Genomic DNA, 21057 nt, shown 5'->3' on the forward strand with positions numbered 1-21057 from the left:
CTGTGAATTTTCTCCAAGACTTTTGTATAATAGACTGTTGTTTTTGCCGTGAAAATCATTGCCAGAAAACCCATTGAAAGTGACGCTAACGCAGTCTGTAGTAGTTCAATTACCTTTATTGACACAAGAAATGCATTTACAAATCAGCTTTTCATTCTTAGATCATACATTAAGTAATAGATAGTCAATCTAAAAGATTATACGTTAATAATGACAAATCATCTTAACCATAGAAAAGATGGCTGGAGAAAGACTGCTTACACGTTGATAGCTAGCTCATGCCTTAATACAAATTGTCAAAGTGACAAAATTTTGATGTACGATGTCGTTTCTTACTATCTACCCAACTTATACTCAACATCAATCAAATTGAAAATCTATTCCTACACTTGATGCAACACGTTCATAACAATATTTATACATATCTAAGATACCTGAACAGACTTGACATACTGTGACTTTTGAATTGATTGTTACCTATAGCTAGAGTGCAGTACTCAACTCTACAATTTTCAGTATGCTTCGGTATCCTTCCTATTTTGCTTTCATCGTTACATCTAAAATAATCACGATTGCATTTGAATGCTTAAATAGCACATTCAGCACAACATCTAAGCTTGGATTTAGTGTCTTGACACTACTTTTCGGCGACATGACCTCGTTCCCATCTGACGTCATGCTCTCGTTCCCCGCTTCCTTAGTTATCCCCTGATCCTTCGGGAGCCACAGAGTCTCGGTTGGCCGCCATTTTGTCCGCGATCCATGGCAGGAATGACTGATGGTGAAAGAAACAAGATTTGTCAGTACAATTGCAAGTGTCTTCCAAGAATGGAATCTTGCAAGCACACAAGCTAACTAACTAACAATCGAACATTTGTTAACATCTGAGCACGCATTACCTTGCCATTCCATCAGCACCATACATAACTACATTCAATTATACCGCATACGTTCACGATAGAATAACTATAGATAGGTATTTGATGTAATCTCTGTTTTAGACATTGACAGAAGAAGTTGATTTAATCAAATGTCTGCTCACCTGTACACGCGCATAGACTCCTGGGTAGTTCTCGCTGGCGCACCCGTAGCCCCATGACGTAATGCCGACCAGAGACCAGCGGCCCTGGCTGTTCTGACAAACCAGCGGACCCCCTGAGTCACCCTGTTGGTATAAGGGAAAATAACGTTTAAGTGTGTGATACTCAACAGTTTCTGATTGGTTCTTCTCCAAATTGAAAGTCTTTAGAAATTACGATCAGTCAAAACATTCATGCTGTAAATGAACAAGCACGGCAAGACCTCGATCTCCAAGCATACAAATCAGTCAAGGCTGTTTCGTTGGTCTTTTGTGGCCCTTTCTATGTTTCAACGTGTCTTTATAGCGGTAGGATAGTCCCCAAACAGCTCACATCATTTGAGCATGGACTTATATTTTATAACGCAGAAAAGGGGGCAAAAGACAGAGTAATCTCAACCAAATCATATGCAAGAAGATTAGCAAACGTTTAAGAAATAACAGTTTTTACTTTCTATGTGCACCTTTTTTGTTTTAAATTACTACTATCATTGTGAAGTATATTAATAAGATATCGATCAAATGCATTTTAGTTCTGACCTGACAAGCGTCAACTCCCCCAGCCAGGTAGCCAGCACACAGCATCTTGTCCGTCAGTGCGCCTGCGTATGAGGTGGGACCGTTGCACACTCCGTTGTCGATGAGGGGTACTCGGGCCTCCTGCAGTACATCCGACAAGCGTCCCTCTGTGCAAGCGGCAGGAACACAAATGTTAGGATTCAGAACAGCACACCTGGTTGATACATATGTCGGACAGTTGGATAGTTCATTGAGAATCAATGGTCGGTTCCTTCAACTTCCTAATAAACCATCGAGTTTAGTTTAATTCTGATACCTATTGAATAGATTACCGATTGAGCAAACGCTGCCGTTTAGTTCAGGATATATTTTCGGTGAAATACCCCCAATAACACACAAAGGTAATACATAAACTGCTTTCTCTGCTTAGCACGCAGCATATAGAAGAAAGAGTATGGTAGTTAGATGTCCACCACTACCACAGTGGTAACGTTTGCACAGCTGTACGGCACTAGGGCTATAGAAAATGAAATACGCATCAAGTGTGGGAATGATTGTGACTTTAAACTTTTCCGTGTGTGATCTAAATCACCTATTAAAAAAATCTCTACTTTTCTAAGTAATACGTGGATAGAAGAGAACGAGTACGTTGCAGTGGCGCCCCTATGCGAACGTAAAATGTCACTGCAGTGCTGGTGCTATCGGAAAACCGATTCTTAATTTTGACTTACGTTCAGTGACTCCCCAACCTGTGGTGAAACACAGGGAAGAGCTGTCGAACGTCTCCTGTGCGTCTGGTAGACAGGCCGAGTTGATGTACTCAGTAGGGAAGTCCACTGGTGGGATCTTGATCAGGACAATATCGTTGTTGATCCTGGGGATGGTAAGAAGCAATGATTACTTCACACGCTTATTTCATTGATCAATCAATCAATCAATCAAACATAATACTACGAGTTCTGGCCTACTCGTATTCCCAATTGACATGAACACTGAAGAAATATGCTTTGTTTTGAAATATAATGCATCGAACGTGTCCCGTGACGTCATAGGGACAACAATATGGAGGCCAGCGTAGCATTTAGCATTATAGTGAATAGTAGCTAAAGCTTTATCAGACACCTGGGTATCTTTTAACCCTCTCAAATAAACGCTATCATTTGTATACAGTTCTTATAAAAGAGAAACAGAAGAATTCATTAAACGTGCGCATTACATTTAAAACGCCATCCTAGCGTGGGTCCGTTAATATGCAAATTAAAGACACCAACATGGCTGCCCTTTTTTATCGATGTAGGAAAAGAGTGAGAAAAAACTCGCTATATGCAAAGATCTAAAAAAACTCACCTGTTTTGATCGTAGTCTTCCTTGACGAAGAACTGTATGGGAGTGGCCACAATGGAGCCTTGGTCTATGGGAGGGGTGCGCAGGGTGTGTGCCCCGATCACGATATGGAGGTCGGTCGGGCTCCAGCTGAAATTTTACAAACAGCACCCTTGTTAATTCACATTCACATTGCAATATATTAATTACAAACTGTACAGTTACTTAAATTCTAATCACATGTTGGATATTGCAGAGAAAGGAGTTTATTCATTCGCGTTTTTGCAAAAGCTTCAATAAACAACCTATAGCGTTTCAATTACATTACAAGAATGCAACTAGAGTTCCACGAACACATTATCTTCGTCAAAAAATCAAGGTTTATTATGGAGAGTGATTGATATTTACGTGCTTATCATTCTGCAAATTTGATCATGCACCATACCATTTGGAAGTTATGATGGGGCGAATGAGTCCAGTCTAGATAGGGTTAAAAATCATTTGGTGGTACAGGACTAGTATATGTGTAGAGTGTGCTGATACAACTGTATATGTTATAACTGGTCATGACAAAATATGAGTATGTTGATATCACATGGGCCACAAAGGTTCGATATTGCAGTGTTGTAAGTTGAAAGTGATGATGAAATGGCACAGTCAATATATATGAATAGAATAAATCTTTATTCCACATCATACACATTTTGAAATGTACATGTATATGTGACTTTTCCGCACCTAGCAGTGGTGCAGTTCATAATATCATAATATCATAATATCATAATATCATAATATCATAATATCATAATATCATAATATCATAATATCATAATATCATAATATCATAATATCATAATATCATAATATCATAATATCATAATATCATAATATCATAATATCATAATATCATAATATCATAATATCATAATATCATAATATCATAATATCATAATATCATAATATCATAATATCATGATATCATAATATCATAATATCATAATATCATAATATCATAAATTTACAATATCATAATATCATAATATTATAATATAATAATATAATAATATCATAATACCATAATATCATAATATCACAATATCACAATATCATAATATCATAATATCATAATATCATAATATCATAATATCATAATATCATAATATCATAATATCATAATATCATAATATCATAATATCATAATATCATAATATCATAATATCATAACATAAAAAAAGCCCACTGCAGTTCTAAGCAAGCCACTAGGGGGTCTAAACTTACATCACTTACTCCCTGCCCCAAGAGCTGTACACCACTTCAAAATCGTTACCATAGCACTTTCCCGAAATTTGACAACAAGCTTTCGGCGAATTTATAAACTTTCCTCATTTATTATGCAAATTATCGTCTTATTTGCATGACAAGTATTCAGTTATGTAAAGCATCACCATTTACACATGCCATAAATCATGATAATCCGTCAATCCCTGCTGGAGTTATTCGTCTCCAAATGTATTAACAAAAACGCCAACTGCAGTTCCAAACGCTCGCTAGGGGGCCTCAATTCCCACCACTCACTTGCCGTCCCAGAAGCTATTTACTACCAAAAAATTATGAACCTGACGCCTCCAGAAAATTTGGCCTCAAACGTTGAACCTCAAATGCCGTACCTCAAATACCCGATAGGAGGCCCATTATCGAAGTTTGACATCACTACCTATCCACGAAATATCATGCACAACCGCCAATAGCTCCTCGAGTTATGTTGGCGACATACAAACTCTCACACATACAAAGCCTGCTGCAGTTCTGTAGGAAGGCGCCAAATAAATCATTTTTAAACTTGACTTCCGTTCCCACAATCTCTTCCAAACTACCAAAAATCATTGAGATCCATCAACGTTTCCGTCACTTTTTTTGCCTACATACAAACACAGAAAAATTAAAAGTCCGCTGCAGTATTGTTGGAAAACGCCAGGTAAACGATTTTTAAACTTGACCTTCCTTTGCACAACCACTACACACCTACCAAATATCATGAAGATCCATCAAAGGTTTCCCGAGTTATACTCTTGTACATACATAAAGACCCACACAACAGCCGGCTCAACCGAAAACATAATCTACTTCGAGTTCCTCGGCGAAGATAATAAGCCTACTTTGAATTTCGAGAACGTATGTGCAGCGTCAAAGGTAAATGCCCCTGAAACGTAGGCAAACCCGTCTGAGCAGTGTTATGCAAATCTAGACAATTTCGAGACGAGAACTGTTTACAAGCCAGGGGCTTTCACCTTTGACACTGCACATGCGTACTCGAAATTTCGAGCGGGCTTATATACAAGCTATATACAGGCTTGTAAAAAGAGAGAAAGAGAATGAGTAAGAGTAAGAGGGAGAGCGGAAATATTTGCAGTCAAATATCATAGTAAGATGTTTTTCATTCATCCTTTATTCGTCAATTGCATTCTTAAAAAAGAGTTTGTTTGACCAAAACTTACTTGAAACCGTGGAAACAGTGAGCGGCGGACAGGACCCACTCCCTGTCAATCAAAGTGCCGCCGCAGAACGGGGTGGTGCCCGAGCCTCGCTTCAGCTGCACCTGCCAGGGCCACGCCCCCCGCTGCGCATCCTGACCGTTGATGATGCGCTCATTGCTTCTCTCTGATTGGCGGGTTCCGCAACCGTTCTCTGTTTGAATCAATAGTAGTACGCCATTGGTCAGATGAAGATCAGATTAACCAAACTTTAACCAATGAGATAAATCGTTATCTTTCGTCTGAACGTTTTGTAACAACTCCGTTTCAGAAAGCTGACCTAACATATAACTACATTTATTAGCCCCAGTAGGTTACTGCAATATCATTTCAAATGGACTTACGTGGTTCAACAGTGCATGGCCCGGGTGAGCCACAAGCCTCGATCTGAACGTCATTTCCGGTGCACGTGATATAAGATGGTGCGCCTTCCGGTACGTTGCAGGTGCGTGTGCGTTGCCTTGTACCCTCACACTCAGCAGAACACTCGCTCCACTCCGACCATTCAGACCACGTGGCCTCTGTGGATATTAAATCATTACATGTCAAAATGGTATTCCTTTATTACAGAAAACAACAATAATGCCTAATGTTCAATGGTGGTCCATTATCAAAGATTAGAAATCTAAAATAGACAGACTAGTTAGTAATCCCAGTTGATGTACAAAGTTTTTTCATTATCAAAAAGTGCTAAACATTGGTGATGAAAAAGGTTCTAGATTTTACAGTGGCGGTTTAAGGGTTCATTGGGGGATAATGTGAGATTGAATAGTACATGAACACATAAGTTGGTTGAAAAATTAACTAAAGGTGATTCTTACCAAAGACTTGTCCATCGTTGCAGTTTGACTCGTCCGCCCCGTCATGACAGTCAGTTATTCCGTCGCAAACCCAGCTCTCTGGCATCTTGCTGGGCTGACGCTTGTCGGCGTCACATTCTGAAAATTTAGAACAACAGTTAGTAAATACATAAACTTCACTTTTTGTGAGTTCAATCGTTCTATGCCCTAACTTGATTAAATCGCGTTTCTAGCCGCCCTTTTACTGGTTAGCCCTAAAAGCTTGATGAAGTCTAAGTTGATTTTTGCATATGCGCCAACATCGGTCAACAACTGGCAGACCTAGAACTGTCTGTTATCATGATGGCGGAGGCTGTGATAACCTGTTTCAAAGAATCCCGAGCTCACATTGGATTGGTTTTTATGGTGATAAAACAATCCTTAACTCCTATTGGTTGGAGATTCTTACTTAAAGTGAACGGTAACAATCTCTACGGTGCATAGCACTGGACATTTTACAATTTTGTCACAAACATGCTGAATTAAAACGGAAACTTACGGAAACATTTGTTTTCGTCACTTCCGTCGGCGCAGTCTCTGACGTCATCGCATAGCCATCTCCAGTGGATGCACTCACGTGACGACGGGCAGGTGTACTGGGTACATTCGGTCGGAGTAGGGGTTCCGGCCGCTGTATGGATAGGTAGTGACCATGAACAGTGATTAGATACACGCGCGTGCCAACACCGCGTGTGGTGACGAAACTCACGCTGTGTATTTCTTCACCTGATGTACCCAAAGTATAGCTGCTAATCAGAGCTATACAATGACAATGACGACATATACTAAAGTCAATGTCACATTACTACAGGGAACTAGATAAGAAAGGATCTCATTCGCATTCCCGCCTATCAAAACGTCGCATTGTCGTAATAATGCTTGTAAACTATGGCTGGATTTAGACACGCGCTTTTCAAGTCGACTCGGAGTACACTCAACGGAAGTCCGACTCAATAAAGTCGACTCAGAAGTGTGTAAACAGAAATTTATGGTACTCAAGTACCCTTTTCCTACTGACCGACTTGAATATGATTTTGAAGTTACTTAAGTCGAGTCCGGGAAAAGGGTACTTGAGTACCCTAAATGTCTGTTTACACAGTCCTAAGTCGACTCCGCTGAGTCAAACTTCGGCTACTGATGTACTCCAAGAGTGTTTTGGAAATGTATTTGTAAACCCGGTCTTTAAATCTTTTTAAAATCTAATTTCAATCTCCTTGCTTTTTCAACCAACTTGATATGATTATGACATAATTTCAAAATATCCCATAAAAGAATTACAATATTTACCGGAGGTGTAAGTTGCAGTAAAGCCCTTTTGGTTGAGACTGTAGTCACTTTTGAAGACGACCAGCATGCCTAGCGTGTTTGTGCCGGAAACAGGGTCAGCTGGAGGACTACTTCCGGTGAGCCTAAAAAAGTCATGATTAAAAATGTAATGTTTGAACAAGTTGTAAAAAAATATCTAGAGTAAAATAAAAAAATCAGAGCATTGCTGATTTTTCTTAAGGAAATCATAATAAAACATAGTCGTAACATATTGTTATAAAAGGCCAACAGATATGATTTTACTTATACATATTTTCCATCTAGGACAATAGATTCATTACGTGATTATGTATCATATCTAGAAAAATAACTACATTAATACTAGTTGGATAGACAATTAATCTAACATGATTTTGTGGTAAGAGAGTCATGCCTGGTCTAGCCGAGTAAAAAATGTTGACTTGAGATGACTTTGACAAATAGAACAAACAAGAAATCGACCAAACGAGTAATCAGTAGTCCGAACTAATGAAAAAATATCTTAAGCTCAATTTAGAGCGCCCTGCACTAGGGAGGCACAAAAAAGGTATAAAAGGAGGAGTGGTCCGATCTCCGTCATTCTTGAAAAAGACTGAATAAAGTCGAAACCGGTCGAATACCAGTCTCCTCGCTGTCATTTCCCCAAGAATTACGAATAATGAAAAAAATGTCATGATATGAATTATTTTTTCATTTTCTACTCACTTTCCAAGCAGAGGGTCGTTTACAGTCAGACCGTCGTACACAGACACGTGGTCGTATCCGTTTTCTGTCTGCAAGTCCTGGAACTGCAGTGATACAGGACCTCCGCTAGGCGGCATGATCCGCCAAATACAGTCTGCGCTGTCTGGGTAGTTGCTTGGATAATTAGGTGACGTCAAGGTCCCGGATGCGGTCGTTAGATCGCCACCACAGGCGACAGCGTTTCTCTCTAAAAGGCAAAAATATCACACACTTTTAGCTTTAAGTCTTAATTTTTTAATTCGCAATATTCGAATTAGAGGAAGGCTTGATAGAAGTGCTCTAACCAGTTTCCAGTTGCAGGCTAAAATCGCACATATGTTAAAATACATATCTCCATTATTCCGTACATCTCATCTTTTACAGCTGATATGGTGGAAAACTGTCATCAGTGTATTATGCGCGTTGTGTTCATTGACAATGAACTTTCATACAAGCAACTAGTACTGTACAATAAGTTTATTGCATATTCATGCCCCATTGGGGCTTAATGCAGTAAGTTAGACACAAGTGTGTAACAACAAAAAGGGATTCAAGAACTAGTGTCCCATAGACTAGAAATAACACAATTTGGTGTGGTTTCTAGGTGTTCTTAGTGAAAGCTTTTAAGCCAAAAGTTATTTCCTCCTCTTAAATGGGAAATCATTTCATCAACTTTTTTGTATCTAGTAGTGGAAAGGAAAGCGATGTTTACCTTTACCGTCCCCTGTCCGTGGAACTGGTGTAGGAATCCGACTTTTCTCCACAACCTGTCGGACGATCGCCTTCACAGATTGTTTGAATTTTCCCGCCTCCGCCATATTGGTTACCATGGCAACGCCAAGCGCCATCAGCAACACCACCGTCAAGAACCGCATCTTCTGTCGAGAAAATAATCAAGTTTTATTTCAGAATCATTGTGAGTTTCTTTTGTCTACAAGGTTCACAAAAGCGTAAGATGAGCAAAAGTAAGAAAATAAAACAATTAACAAACATATGGCAACACGATCTAAGCGCAAGACAATTGCAGACAAGTAAAATTTTGGCATTTTGACAGGACAAACCGGTTTCACCGACTTGATCTAGAAACATTTGATGTAAAACTTTCGCAATGACATACTAGAAATTCTTTTTTTTTTAGAAAAAAATATAAAGGTACGTCAAAATTATGCGCTTTTACAACTATGTGGGCAATTCAACTTTTTAGAAGCGCTGCGATCTCTTTTTGGTTCTTGTTGTAGGATCGATCGACTAAGCTTTTACTCCTTTTGACGTATACAGAACTTCTCGGGTACAATTTTATACATAGAGTAGAACTTGTATATTCACAGACGGAAACTGTAAATTATTTTAGGCCAAAATTCCAAAATTGAAACTGTCCTTGCATTTTTTTAGTTTTTGTAATCTACCTACTTGAGCTTATTAGTTTGAAGAAAGCATTTTTGACGTACCGAGACCCACCTTTTTTACTAGATGTCGACAGTTAAGCGACGAAAATTGTATCTGTATGAGCTATGACTTTAGAAATTATTTATGGTCCATTATGTGAAAGTTATACAAACTTTCACCGATGTGGCGATCGTTGAGCGACCATAAATCACATTAGCAGTTCAAACGAATCTTATTCATCTAAAATCTTGTGTGTTTTGTATCTTTTGCTGTGTTTTGTTGCTTTCAAATAATACTTTCACATCACGGATCACATTCAATACATGAAGTTATAGGTCCATTTTTCGTCGCTTGATAGTTTCCGTCCGATGGAAAATATCGGTTTCTTAGACAACACATTAATGTAACGTGACCAAATTCATTTCTGAGTCATAACAGGTACCGAATATTCTAATATCTATAATCAAGAGAAAACATAGTAATAGATACGCATCACTTTCGGTGATAATCTTTTCTTACTTCCGTCGAAAAATACAGACACATGTTACTTGTGCAAGCTTTTGAGCTTTGTAACTAGTTGCGACTAGCTTTTCAGTTGGTTTTAAAGTTATCGACACAATAACGCAGGACATAGTAAGGTTTGTAAATAGATGGCCTTTCAGTGAATCGTTACATTTTCAATACGTACATTCCCAAAATCAAAGAAACAGAAATTTTAAGATATTTCAACTCGCAAATAATAAATCAACTAAGAAAAAACACTCACCTTTCGTTTCTTCCTACAGGCCTAGGGAAGAAGTAAGCTGAAGAATGAAGACAACTAATCTCTGCTTCTCTTTTTATATCACCATATTATACAATATCTCCAGGGCAACAGAAATGCAGTTTCCATTGTCTCCAGGAATTATGAAAGCACATTCAATTGTTGTCTCATTTTACGTCATTGCAACTTACTATGGTTACGAAAAAGCACGTTTGACACACCCTGATTAAGGTTAGATAATTTCTAAATTTGGAAACGTATTAGTGTGGTATTGTTCTCAACGCATTGTTTTTGACACCTTACTTTCAGCAGAATAGGCACAGTCAATTTCATTTTACGTCATTGCAACTTACTATGGTTACGAAAAATGCACGTTTGACACACCCTGATAGCAGTTAGATAGTTTCTAAATTTGGAAACCTATTAGTGTGGTACTGTTCTCAACGCATTGTTTATGGCGCATTATTTTCAGCAGAATCGGCGAAGTATTTAGCACGATGTTGTCTGCCTATGTCATGAGTTGGTACCATTAGTTTTTGTCAAAATATAGCAAGCAGAACTTGACCAATGGTTGTTTTGTTAATGCTTTTTTCTGGTATATCCATGCTATGCTGGGGACCCCCCACACATTTCAATATACTCTTATCATGTCTCGACTACGCGTCTATGTTACTGGGTCAAAGCATGTTTCTTTTTCTTCTTCTCCTTTTCATCCTGACGGACGATCGGTTCAGCGTCGATGGACTCGTCCGTGGGCGGCGAGTCCAGCTTTACTCTTGCAGTGTTTGCCACAAGCAGCGCAGGTGAAGGCTGTTGTTTGGCTTGGTGTCTCTTTTGCCTTCTGGCAACCTCGTTCAGCTCCAAATTGTTTAGCGATTTAGAAAAGAGAGACTGTATCATAACAGATAGAAACGTTTAACAATAACTTACACAATGTCAATCCGCCATTCCATTCATATTCCCATGGTCACGATTTTTAGAATACAGGAGCATTGCTGAGTAGAGGGGTTGTTCTTGTTGCCATGTATTGTATTGCGTACAATTAATTTTCCAGCAGTAAAATTTATTTATGCCTTCATGTTCAAACATCATTCTGAAACGTCTGTGCTCTGTGCATACGTTTAGAGTAGGCAATGCCTACACTTCACTTTAATCGTCACCACAAATCAATGAATTATTTCGTTTTATGAATGAAATAATTAACGAAAATGTAAGGCGAAAAATGGCCGAAGTAGTTATTTTAGATGGCCGCGCTAGTTATTTTCCTTTTTTTCCGAATCTTTCCTTAACAACACCCTTTGAAATTTCCTTTTTAGTCCAAGACCGCTTTTCCAGGGTTTCATTGGATGTCAGGGTTGTATAAACATCATTAAGTATTTAGGGCGATATATGTGATATAACAATTATTGCATTATATAGCCATGCAACTTAAATAAACATGCTAATTTCACATCATGAACGACTAAGATGAAAAGTAAACCTGGACAATGCCAAATGTTTTATTCGTATTTTCAGATTTAAGAAATTACGAATAAAACATTTACAGTACACATGGCGGTATGCTGGGCAGTATGTATCATTAAATAAAAAGACATGGTTGTCTTAGCTTAAAATTTCATATGCATGCTTGCAGTATCCAGTATCGTCGCCATGGAAATGCAATGCATGTCACCACGCCCTTGTTACCTAAAACTATGTGCTAATTTGCCATAATTGTTTATTGTTAAGTTTGTCTACAATTTTTGTGTGTCCAAGATGCAGCTTTTGAACACGGACTTCAACGTCAATTTCAATACATTGTTATATGATGCACTTCGAGACGTAAACACAGACAACGCAGACTATTTTGAGTAAAGACAAGTAAATTGATGTTGATTACTGATAATTGTGACGTAAGATCGAATGACGTGCGCCGCGCACCACCTAGTATCGCCACTAAAAGGTGAATGTAGCTTTTCTGAGGCCGCAGGAATAGTGTATGGTTATCGATCCACTGTGTCTAGGGCACGATATTGGAAGGTGGTGCCCATCCCTCTCCTTTCACCGCCTGTTACCACCCCAAACCCGAAGTCAGATACCCATTTGTATACCTGGGTGCAGTAAGAGAAGTGTGTTACATTACTTTCTCAAGGGCACAGAATCGGTGGCATGTCAAGGGAGTTGAACACGGGACCTCTGGATTATGGGAGTCCTAACCGTTACGACATTCTCACTATGCCAACAATATTGTGTGTGTATGCATGTGTGTGTGTGTGTGTGTGTGTGTGTGTGTGTGTGTGTGTGTGTGTGTGTCCGTCTGTCAATATGATAACTTGAGAAGACCTAGATGGATTACTTTGATATCTGTCATGTGATGTGTCTGTTTGATACTTCGTTTATCTGGTTGTTTATTTGTTTGATCGTTCGTTTGTTTGTTTGTCTGTTAGTTTGTTTGAGCCTTTGTTTCTTTATCACAAAGAAAACTCAATTTGACATGCCAGCCGCTTTTCATTGAACTTACTTCAACTGTTCTCAGTCCTGGCACCATCTGCAGAGTCATCGTAATCTCTATCCTGAGCCCATTACACCTTTATGAACCACTAAGTGGTCTAAGTGATTCAACCTTCATGAATGGAACCTGATAAGGTTAATGGCGTAAAGTGAATTGTACATAACAGCAGAAGACTATGCTAATCTGTTCCTGTCTGCGCTTGGCTTTCCAGTTCGACCATTTCCAAGAAGGCTGCTGTGAACTCTGTCATCAACACGTCCAAGCTAAGTTGCACCCAGTTGATACACCTGGTTACAATTAAAGTTTTCCGATAAGTTAAGACATCATTTTTATTGGTCTTTATTTGATTACTTGCACCATTAAGCGAGAAAAAGACCAACTTGTATCTTGTCTTTTCAATGTTTTCTGTGTATGTTTATGTTCTTTTTATTCTTAGTCTCTTCTTGCTGTATAGTATCTTCTTATTGTACGATGCGCAACATAATGAATGCGTCCTTAGGAAGTTTTGTGCGAGGGAGACAATTGACAGAGCCTGGTTATTCAATACTATCACCTGCCCCCCTCCTCCATTTTGTAATGGAGATTTTTAATACATACATGTAGAAGTAAAGGAATCTCGGTTCCACACATTATTTGTGCTTTAAGGACTTGTTTGTCACTCACTTATTCACTCGCTCACTCATTCACACACTCATTCGCCCCCTCGCGCATTCACTTACTTACTCACTCACTCATTCATTCACTCACTCACTCACTCACTCACTCAGGCGAACTCACTCAGGATGTTTGGATAACCAGCCTCCACCATTCTTTCCTGACCTCCATCTAGGCTGGGGTAAGATTAAGTTTATCCTGGCCATGCATGTGTTCTTTCGTAGTTAGATAGAGGATGTGGCTCTCTTCTTAACTGATCTTCTGGATTTGTTTTTGTAATAGTCTGTGGCTTCCTTCAGATGAAGCTTGTGGCCATCTTTGTATTGTCGCCAATGGTTTACCTGTCGAAAATCATTTTGTTGAAAATCATTATACAAAGGGCAATAGATGTCTATGACGATGAGGCGGCATTGTACTGTCAGCCATTGAATAAGTTAGGAGGTGACTTCGAACCAGTATGTTGGCCATCTCTATGTGTAGAGTGTACCTGCTTGTGCCCCAATTTAATGTATTTCGTAGCTTGCATCTGCATATTATTAGCTGGGGACAATCAAGCACTTGAAAGGACCGTTAATCCAAGAACACTGTTCGTATGTGAAGTTCTTGTAGATCTGCATTGTTCAACATGTATCATTATCATCATGATGTCACACCTCAATACCTTTCCGTAAGATATATAACTGTATTCTTTGGCATTTTGCAGGATTGTTTGCCAATGAACTTATTAACTCTAGACATTGTTGCCTGAAAACCTACCGCCCTTTTGATATAAAAACAGTCAGGTTTTACTAGGTATAGCACTTATACTAATACACCAAACAAAATACAGAGCCACCGATATCGTTACAAGGGAACTTTATTATTGATTCAAGTTGTACTCTTGACAATTTTTACCTCTCTTTATTATTTTTTTTATGACAAGGATGTCAAATTTTTGCTGCTCGTACTCCTGTGGAGTCTACTAACTACATATAATCCAGGCTAAAGCCAGTTCCACCCCATTAGCATCACACTGTTCCCTTGTAATGTGATGAGGGCATTAAGATTATAGATTCCACGCTGTGATCGACACGACGCAACACCAATTGAATCCCTAGACCTTGATTTGAAGAAAAAAATAATGGTCGAAATGATTTTGAGACAGAAAAAATGGTCAAACGCAAATAATAAGATTCGAATTTAGACTGCAATACTTATTCTACAACATCACCTTAGATATTTTGAAATTAATTCCTTTGCTTTATTTTGATTAATGTAGGAAGATAATTCACATTACAATCAATGTCGGCTTATGTTGTTTTGATCAAGATTACAAGTGGCAACAGTAATACCTTACCGTCACTTTTCAAATCTATGAATAGACGGGGTTACAAAGTTCTTTATGCACAACTAAGTGTTACCTAGTAGCCGACGTTTCGGTGACCGTCTATCACCTTCCTCGCGGCAATACTAACAGGTCCTACTTTTAACGGGCTGGTCAAGAAAACTAGGGGTTCAAGTTGGTGCTGTCGTCAAATGACCTGCTGTCTTAGCCAGAGCCGGCATCTTCGGTGCTGCTGGTGGTGTTGGCCGGCGGGACCCAGCGCTCGCACCGCCCACCGCCGGGCAGGAAGCTGGCGGGATCCGGAGCGCACCAGAACGACTGCGGGAAGTTGCACTGGCAGCGCCAGAAGCGGCGGGACCCCCGGAACGGGTAGGGCAGGTAGTTGCTCCCCACGTGGCACAGCTCGCCTTCCTCCCCTATCGGCTTGCACTGGCGGAGGTTGCGGATGATGGAGTTGACCCGGGCACAGCAGTAGTTCCCGAAGCCATACACATCGATGCAATCCTGGTCAGTCTCACACTCCTGGACAAGAAACAACGATTCTGTTGACATGCAGCAACTTCATATAAATGAATGAGAACGTCTTACAATGTATGTAGAACTATTGCGCAGTGAAGCTTAAGTTACAGTACAGTGGGGACAAAGGAATCATCAATAGATGTCTTTGAACGGAGTTAGATATGCGGTGGCTTGGCAGGGCATGTTGAGTTGCTAGGTATCATGATAACCAGCCATTGTCTTAGATTTTAGTTGTCTGCATGGAGTACAGCTTTGTTAGCTTTGGCCCGCTTCGCCAGCGGATCTTGGGGAGCGGACCAAAGCTAACATACAAGGCTTGACCGTCCGGGGAGGGGCCATGAAAGCCGGTCGCGGGGGTTTGCGTTATACAGGCTAAAGACTTGTGTATGTTCACTCAATATTGGTCTTGGCAGCAATGGAAAAATCACGATGAAAGGTTTACAAATCCCGCGGATGCTGTAGCAGCCAATGTGCCAATAGGCCCTACAAGCTGAACAACAAGTGCAGCGATAAATTAAATCAAATACATGAATTAAAGCAAAGGAAACATTCATTATCATCATATCGGGCAGCTTGCCCGCGGACTAAGGCTGCTCTCTCCCTCCAGGCGGCACGGTCCGCCATTAGTTGGTCTAGTTCTTCAGACCTCACCCCTACATCCACAGCAAGTTGGTCTATGTAGGTCCGTCGCGGTCGCCCGACACAGGAGTGCTCATGAGTTGGTGTCCAGAGCAGGAGTTCGCTTACAAGCTCTTCTTTGTTTCTGTAGCTATGTCCTGCAAACCGTGCCCTTCTCTCTCGTATGGTTGATGATACGGATGGCTACATGCTCCTATCTGTATGTACACATGTAAATGTTCTTACCAGAATGCTCGGTTGTGCCCGTGATGACTTCATGATCATCCCCATCACGAAGAGAAGCAGAATGACAGAGGCTGGTGGTCGGGTGGACAGCATCATGGTTTCACAATGTGTCGACTCAGAAGGATCAGGCCCCTTTTATTAAATGTTGTCGACCCTTTCTCTGAAGATTAAGCTTTGATGGTGTGACATAATCCGTAAACGTTAGCATTGTGGTATGTGGGGATGTCGACCTGATAGCTACAATGCAGTATTATTTCGGCAGAAGGTACTTTGAATACTTCGTAGGTCAGACAGTATACAAAAAGTTGTCAATAACAATGTAGCTTGATACCATGATAACAATGTAGCCACAAGTTAACGACTACACCACCACACAGAAGTAAACCTTCCTAGAGCCAGAACTGAACATCCAAACACTGTTTTCTGTATCAGGCTGCTTGGTTATATAACAAATTCGTTCAGTACTTAAAATTGTTTGCCTCGTAGTTACGTCGTTTTGTACTTACCAATGTAACGTTGTAACTAATTACCATGTAAGTGTGGGCATATTTGCCATCTAAAGTGGTTTTGGCTGTCATGAGTATGGGCAAAAGCTGTTAATGACAATCCATGTCTGTCTGTCTGTGTGTGTGTGTGTGTGTGTGTGTGTGTGTGTGTGTGTGTGTGTGTGTGTGTGTGTGTGTGTGTGTGTGTGTGTGTGTGTGTGTGTGTGTGCAAAAGTACCAGAAATGAGTTAACAGTTAACAGGTGTAAGTATTGGGCGAAAACTCCAGATTTCCACATTTTATTGAATCATTTAACCTGAGTTTGAGTGAGGCAATCGTAGTATGGTGTCTTTCACAAGGGCATAATTTTGTGATAAGGATTCGAACCCATGACATATGTAAGAACAAAGTAATATGTTATTAGCTATAGGGAAACAGGATGTTCTGGAAATCCAACAGTTATATAAACTTACAATTTAAATATCCTGTCACATCTGAGGACAACATTCTTTAGCGGCTAAAACCATTTAAGAACTTTTGTAAGGCAGGTGCACTTAGCTTAGTAGACTTCTTAGTTGACTTCCAATGCTGCGAAACGAGCCATTAACCAAATGTCTGGCACATTCCGGACAAGCTTTACATCTTGTAGCAGATGTTCTCAGTAATCAGTAATCAGATTAAGGAACTTTTATAACCCAGACGCACTCAGCCAAAGTATCGCATGTACAGTAAATCCCCCCCCCCCAACAGAGAAGGGCGGATTTAATTGATCTCGTAACAGATTTCTGATAAACTAGACTGGCCGGCCATTGAAGAGCGTTCTTACACAGGTAGCCTCGTGTACATGTTCACTAACAACGTGAGCCAGAGTTCACATGTGGGTACATAATGTTGTACGCGCGACCGATCGTGTGGCATATTTTGAAGGTGGCTTGTCATTTTTTTTCAAATAGAAAGTTTCTAGAAGTTTCGGTATGCCAGCCGATAGTTTGTATGTCTAATATTGCTATTAAACTTGTAATGCCTACTGATATGTATGAATACAGAGCAGCAAGTTTCGTTGTTGTTTCTGTAGCTAGGTATACTTTTACAGGGGTGGGTAGCCCTTCCTCCTTATTAGGGACCCCGACCTATACGTCCCTTCTGAAAGACGGGTGCAGCCCCAACCGAGATGTCCTTCCTATGACTTGAACATGTGGGTCTCCTAGTTGCCGACTAATTGGAACTAGGGGCTCAACTGTGAGGCTGCTACTAGTTGAGCTACAGGGACATTTCAATGACTAAACCAGTAGCTCATGACATTTAAATTATCAAGAAACCAAATTACATTTTATACATATACCTGCGAGAATGGAAAGAAATGTTACCTACAATCTTGATTTCTCATTTAAAAAATGAAATCGAACTGATGCGAAGCAAGTCGGGCCTTCTCGATAGCTGAATTTGTAAATTGCAACATCAGCCTAGTGAATTAGGCCACTCCTATTCTTCTCAATGGGTGCGTTGGATTCTTTTACATGCTGAAGTTTGACACCTGACGCTAATGTCTAAAGCTCCCCATACACAGGACAGCTGGCATTATGCACCAAAATGATTATTTTACATTAGCTTTATAGAAAAATTAACAGTCCTGGACTCCTTAGTTCGGGTATACGTATTCAATGTGTTGCAATATACCCTTGCTCTTTTCACGACAACAATGACCAGTAGACACCAGTCTGTCCTTTTACCACTGTAGCAAAAACGCTATCTACTGATTTTAGACAACAGTGCATGTCACTCAGGTATTAGGTGCACTCTTCTCTTACCTTCAGTTGAGGTGATATTGTGAAGGAAAATACTCTGCCTGTGTTTGCTCACTTTTTATTTTATATGTATCGTTAAATTGCGCATACTTATAAATTGCGCATACTTAATGGATTATCATTGTCTATGTAGTAACCAGGATATTTTGAAAGAACTCTGGCCTAAGCTAATGCTTTACCACACACACTTGTTACACGGAGCCTTTATGTATTTGGTTTGCTCAGATGCAGTCCAGGATTGGGATTATATCTTTAAGGCCATCCTACTCATGTCTCTATATACAGGTTAGGGACTGCCCTCCTCTTATTTGCTGAGAGTGTAATGAGAAATTGCAGGTGCTGTAACATCATCTATAGCTATAGTAATGTGAATGTACCTTGAAATGTTGAATGTTCTCGCAAGGATATAATGTCCTTGTCCTCCTTATCAGGCAGGTTGTTGAATTGTTTTTACACCTACTAAAATATTTGATTTCATTAATATAGAATAAATATGCTTTTGCCGTTACAAGTTCTCTATTCATTTGAATATCTTTCACAGACATGTATGTTATTCCTGTTTCAAACTTTGTTTGTAAAAATTAAAGATAGAGTGAGAGAATAAAGAACTACAGCAATGTTGGAAAGCTAGATATGATGTACATAAGTACGCATTAGTTGAGAAGGTTGTAGTATTTGTAGAAAATATTTCAAATAGAGTCCATTCCAAGTCACCGCGAGGGTTGTTATTGTCATAATTTAGAACTATTTTCAAGTTATTGTTATTATTTGTGTAAGAGATTTGATACTTTTGAAATATTTTGAATATGATTTCAACTTTCTAAATATTTCTTAAGTTTTCTAAAACTTTAGAAATATTCATGATGTAGAATATGATATTTACAATGGTTTCTAAATAATGGTAACAGCATTCTACCATTATTTACAATTTTTTACAATTTCTTACCATTTTCTACCATTATTTGTAACATCTCTATAAATAGGTCAGAGGGCTGGGAAGAAAGTAATTCACACATCCTTGCGAAGTTTAGGGAAGAATGCTTTCCACAAAGGACCGAGCGGTGTCCTGCAGTGAAGTCTAAAGATGTACAAAGGCAGACAGAAGGGCCAGATTAGCACCTACTTTTATGGGGGCAATCACCATTCTACCATTGTTAACCATTTTCTACCATTTCTTGTTAATATTTCTAAAAGTTAAATAATCACATAGATGTTTAGAAATTATTACAAATAAAGAGGTTTTTGTGCAGTTACTTTCAAAATATTTCTAAATTATCTAATTAAATTCAAATAAATTCATATTTTTGTATTTGATATTTTAGAAAAATTTAGAACTATTGTCAGTCAGATATTCTTTTATTGGAAATTTTTCAAAATGATTACAAATATTATTATAAAACCCTCGCGGTGACTCGGAATGGACTCTAGCAGAACAAAATTTTTATATTCTGCAATAATGCCGAACACTGAAAAAAGTATTTCTACCACTGGAATGTTATCAAAATTATCGACAAGTGAGTTCTTACAACATGAATTGTATCAATTATGGTAAACCCTATATTGGAACACAATAACTACTCATGGTATAAATCACCATCAATATCATATAATTTCATCTTCATTTCATACTCCACACATTGGGAAAAGATACACTTTCATTGATTCTTTCCACTTATAAGGCCAGACCAAATTATTTTCATGCTTCGCCAACATTTTCAGGTAAAATCTATGCAAAAGGCTAAGTCGAATACAGAGCAATGGGAGAACAATTTGAATCTATATTCAGCACCTAAAACTGTGTGTACGAGGTAGATCTAGAGATATTCTCCATAGACGGTTTTTGTGTTGATATCCTGGTTCAGCATTATTTCTTAAAATCCAGGAACCATGCAACAATCAAAAAATGAAAATTGAAATATTCAGTGAACCCACATATCAAAACTTTGAGGTAGAAAATTTGCTGTCATAGAGTCCATTCCAAGTCACCGCACGGATGTTTGTTGCCATTGTTTAGAATCAATCTGAAACTTTTGTAAGTATTTATAATCCATATTCCATAGTTTCCAATCATTTCGAAATATGTTTACACTTTCTAATTGTTCCCACGTTGTCGTGGAATATTTAAAAAAATTATGGCACCGAGAACAATATTTTTGATGCTTTCTAAAGATTGATTACATCCCCCTGCCTTTATTTCGAATTTCCAATCTTTTTTTCGAAAGAAGAAATTCACAGTCTGCTGTTAATTATACCCTCATTCCACTTGGACGGCGCTCTCACCGCGCTCTCACGGCGACCTCATTTTGGCCAGATCGCCGTGAGAGCGCCGACAGCGCGGCGAGAGCGCCATTGAGAGCGCCGACAGCGCCGTGAGAGCGCCGACAGCTCGGCGAGAGCACAGTGCGCGCCGTCACCTCGGCGATGGTTTTGAACATGCTCAAAACCTTC

The 21057-nt window shown here is 39.3% G+C and overlaps 2 protein-coding genes across 3 annotated transcripts; both read right to left on the reverse strand.

Moving 5' to 3' along the window:
- Positions 1–98: 98 nt before the first annotated feature.
- LOC136421455 (acrosin-like) lies at positions 99–8545 on the reverse strand. 2 transcript variants are annotated; one of them, XM_066408780.1, is made up of 11 exons: positions 8301–8545; positions 7583–7699; positions 6790–6923; positions 6273–6389; positions 5796–5972; positions 5416–5605; positions 2945–3070; positions 2329–2471; positions 1619–1764; positions 1043–1165; positions 99–775 (listed from the first exon to the last, which is right to left on the reverse strand). In XM_066408780.1, exons 1-11 carry the CDS (start codon positions 8414–8416, stop codon positions 698–700), a joined length of 1467 nt encoding a protein of 488 aa, XP_066264877.1. In that variant the 5' UTR covers positions 8417–8545; the 3' UTR covers positions 99–697. The 2 variants fall into 2 exon arrangements, with proteins under 2 accessions (XP_066264877.1, XP_066264876.1); XM_066408779.1 differs by having other exon boundaries at positions 6790–6921; positions 7578–7699.
- A 5905-nt stretch (positions 8546–14450) lies between these two features.
- LOC136422316 (prokineticin Bm8-d-like) lies at positions 14451–16479 on the reverse strand. Its single transcript, XM_066410015.1, has 2 exons — positions 16320–16479; positions 14451–15458 (listed from the first exon to the last, which is right to left on the reverse strand). Exons 1-2 carry the CDS (start codon positions 16413–16415, stop codon positions 15141–15143), a joined length of 414 nt encoding a protein of 137 aa, XP_066266112.1. The 5' UTR covers positions 16416–16479; the 3' UTR covers positions 14451–15140.
- Between the last annotated feature and the right edge of the window lie 4578 nt (positions 16480–21057).

Source organism: Branchiostoma lanceolatum, chromosome 16 (assembly GCF_035083965.1).
Source record: "Branchiostoma lanceolatum isolate klBraLanc5 chromosome 16, klBraLanc5.hap2, whole genome shotgun sequence".
NCBI lineage: Eukaryota > Metazoa > Chordata > Leptocardii > Amphioxiformes > Branchiostomatidae > Branchiostoma > Branchiostoma lanceolatum.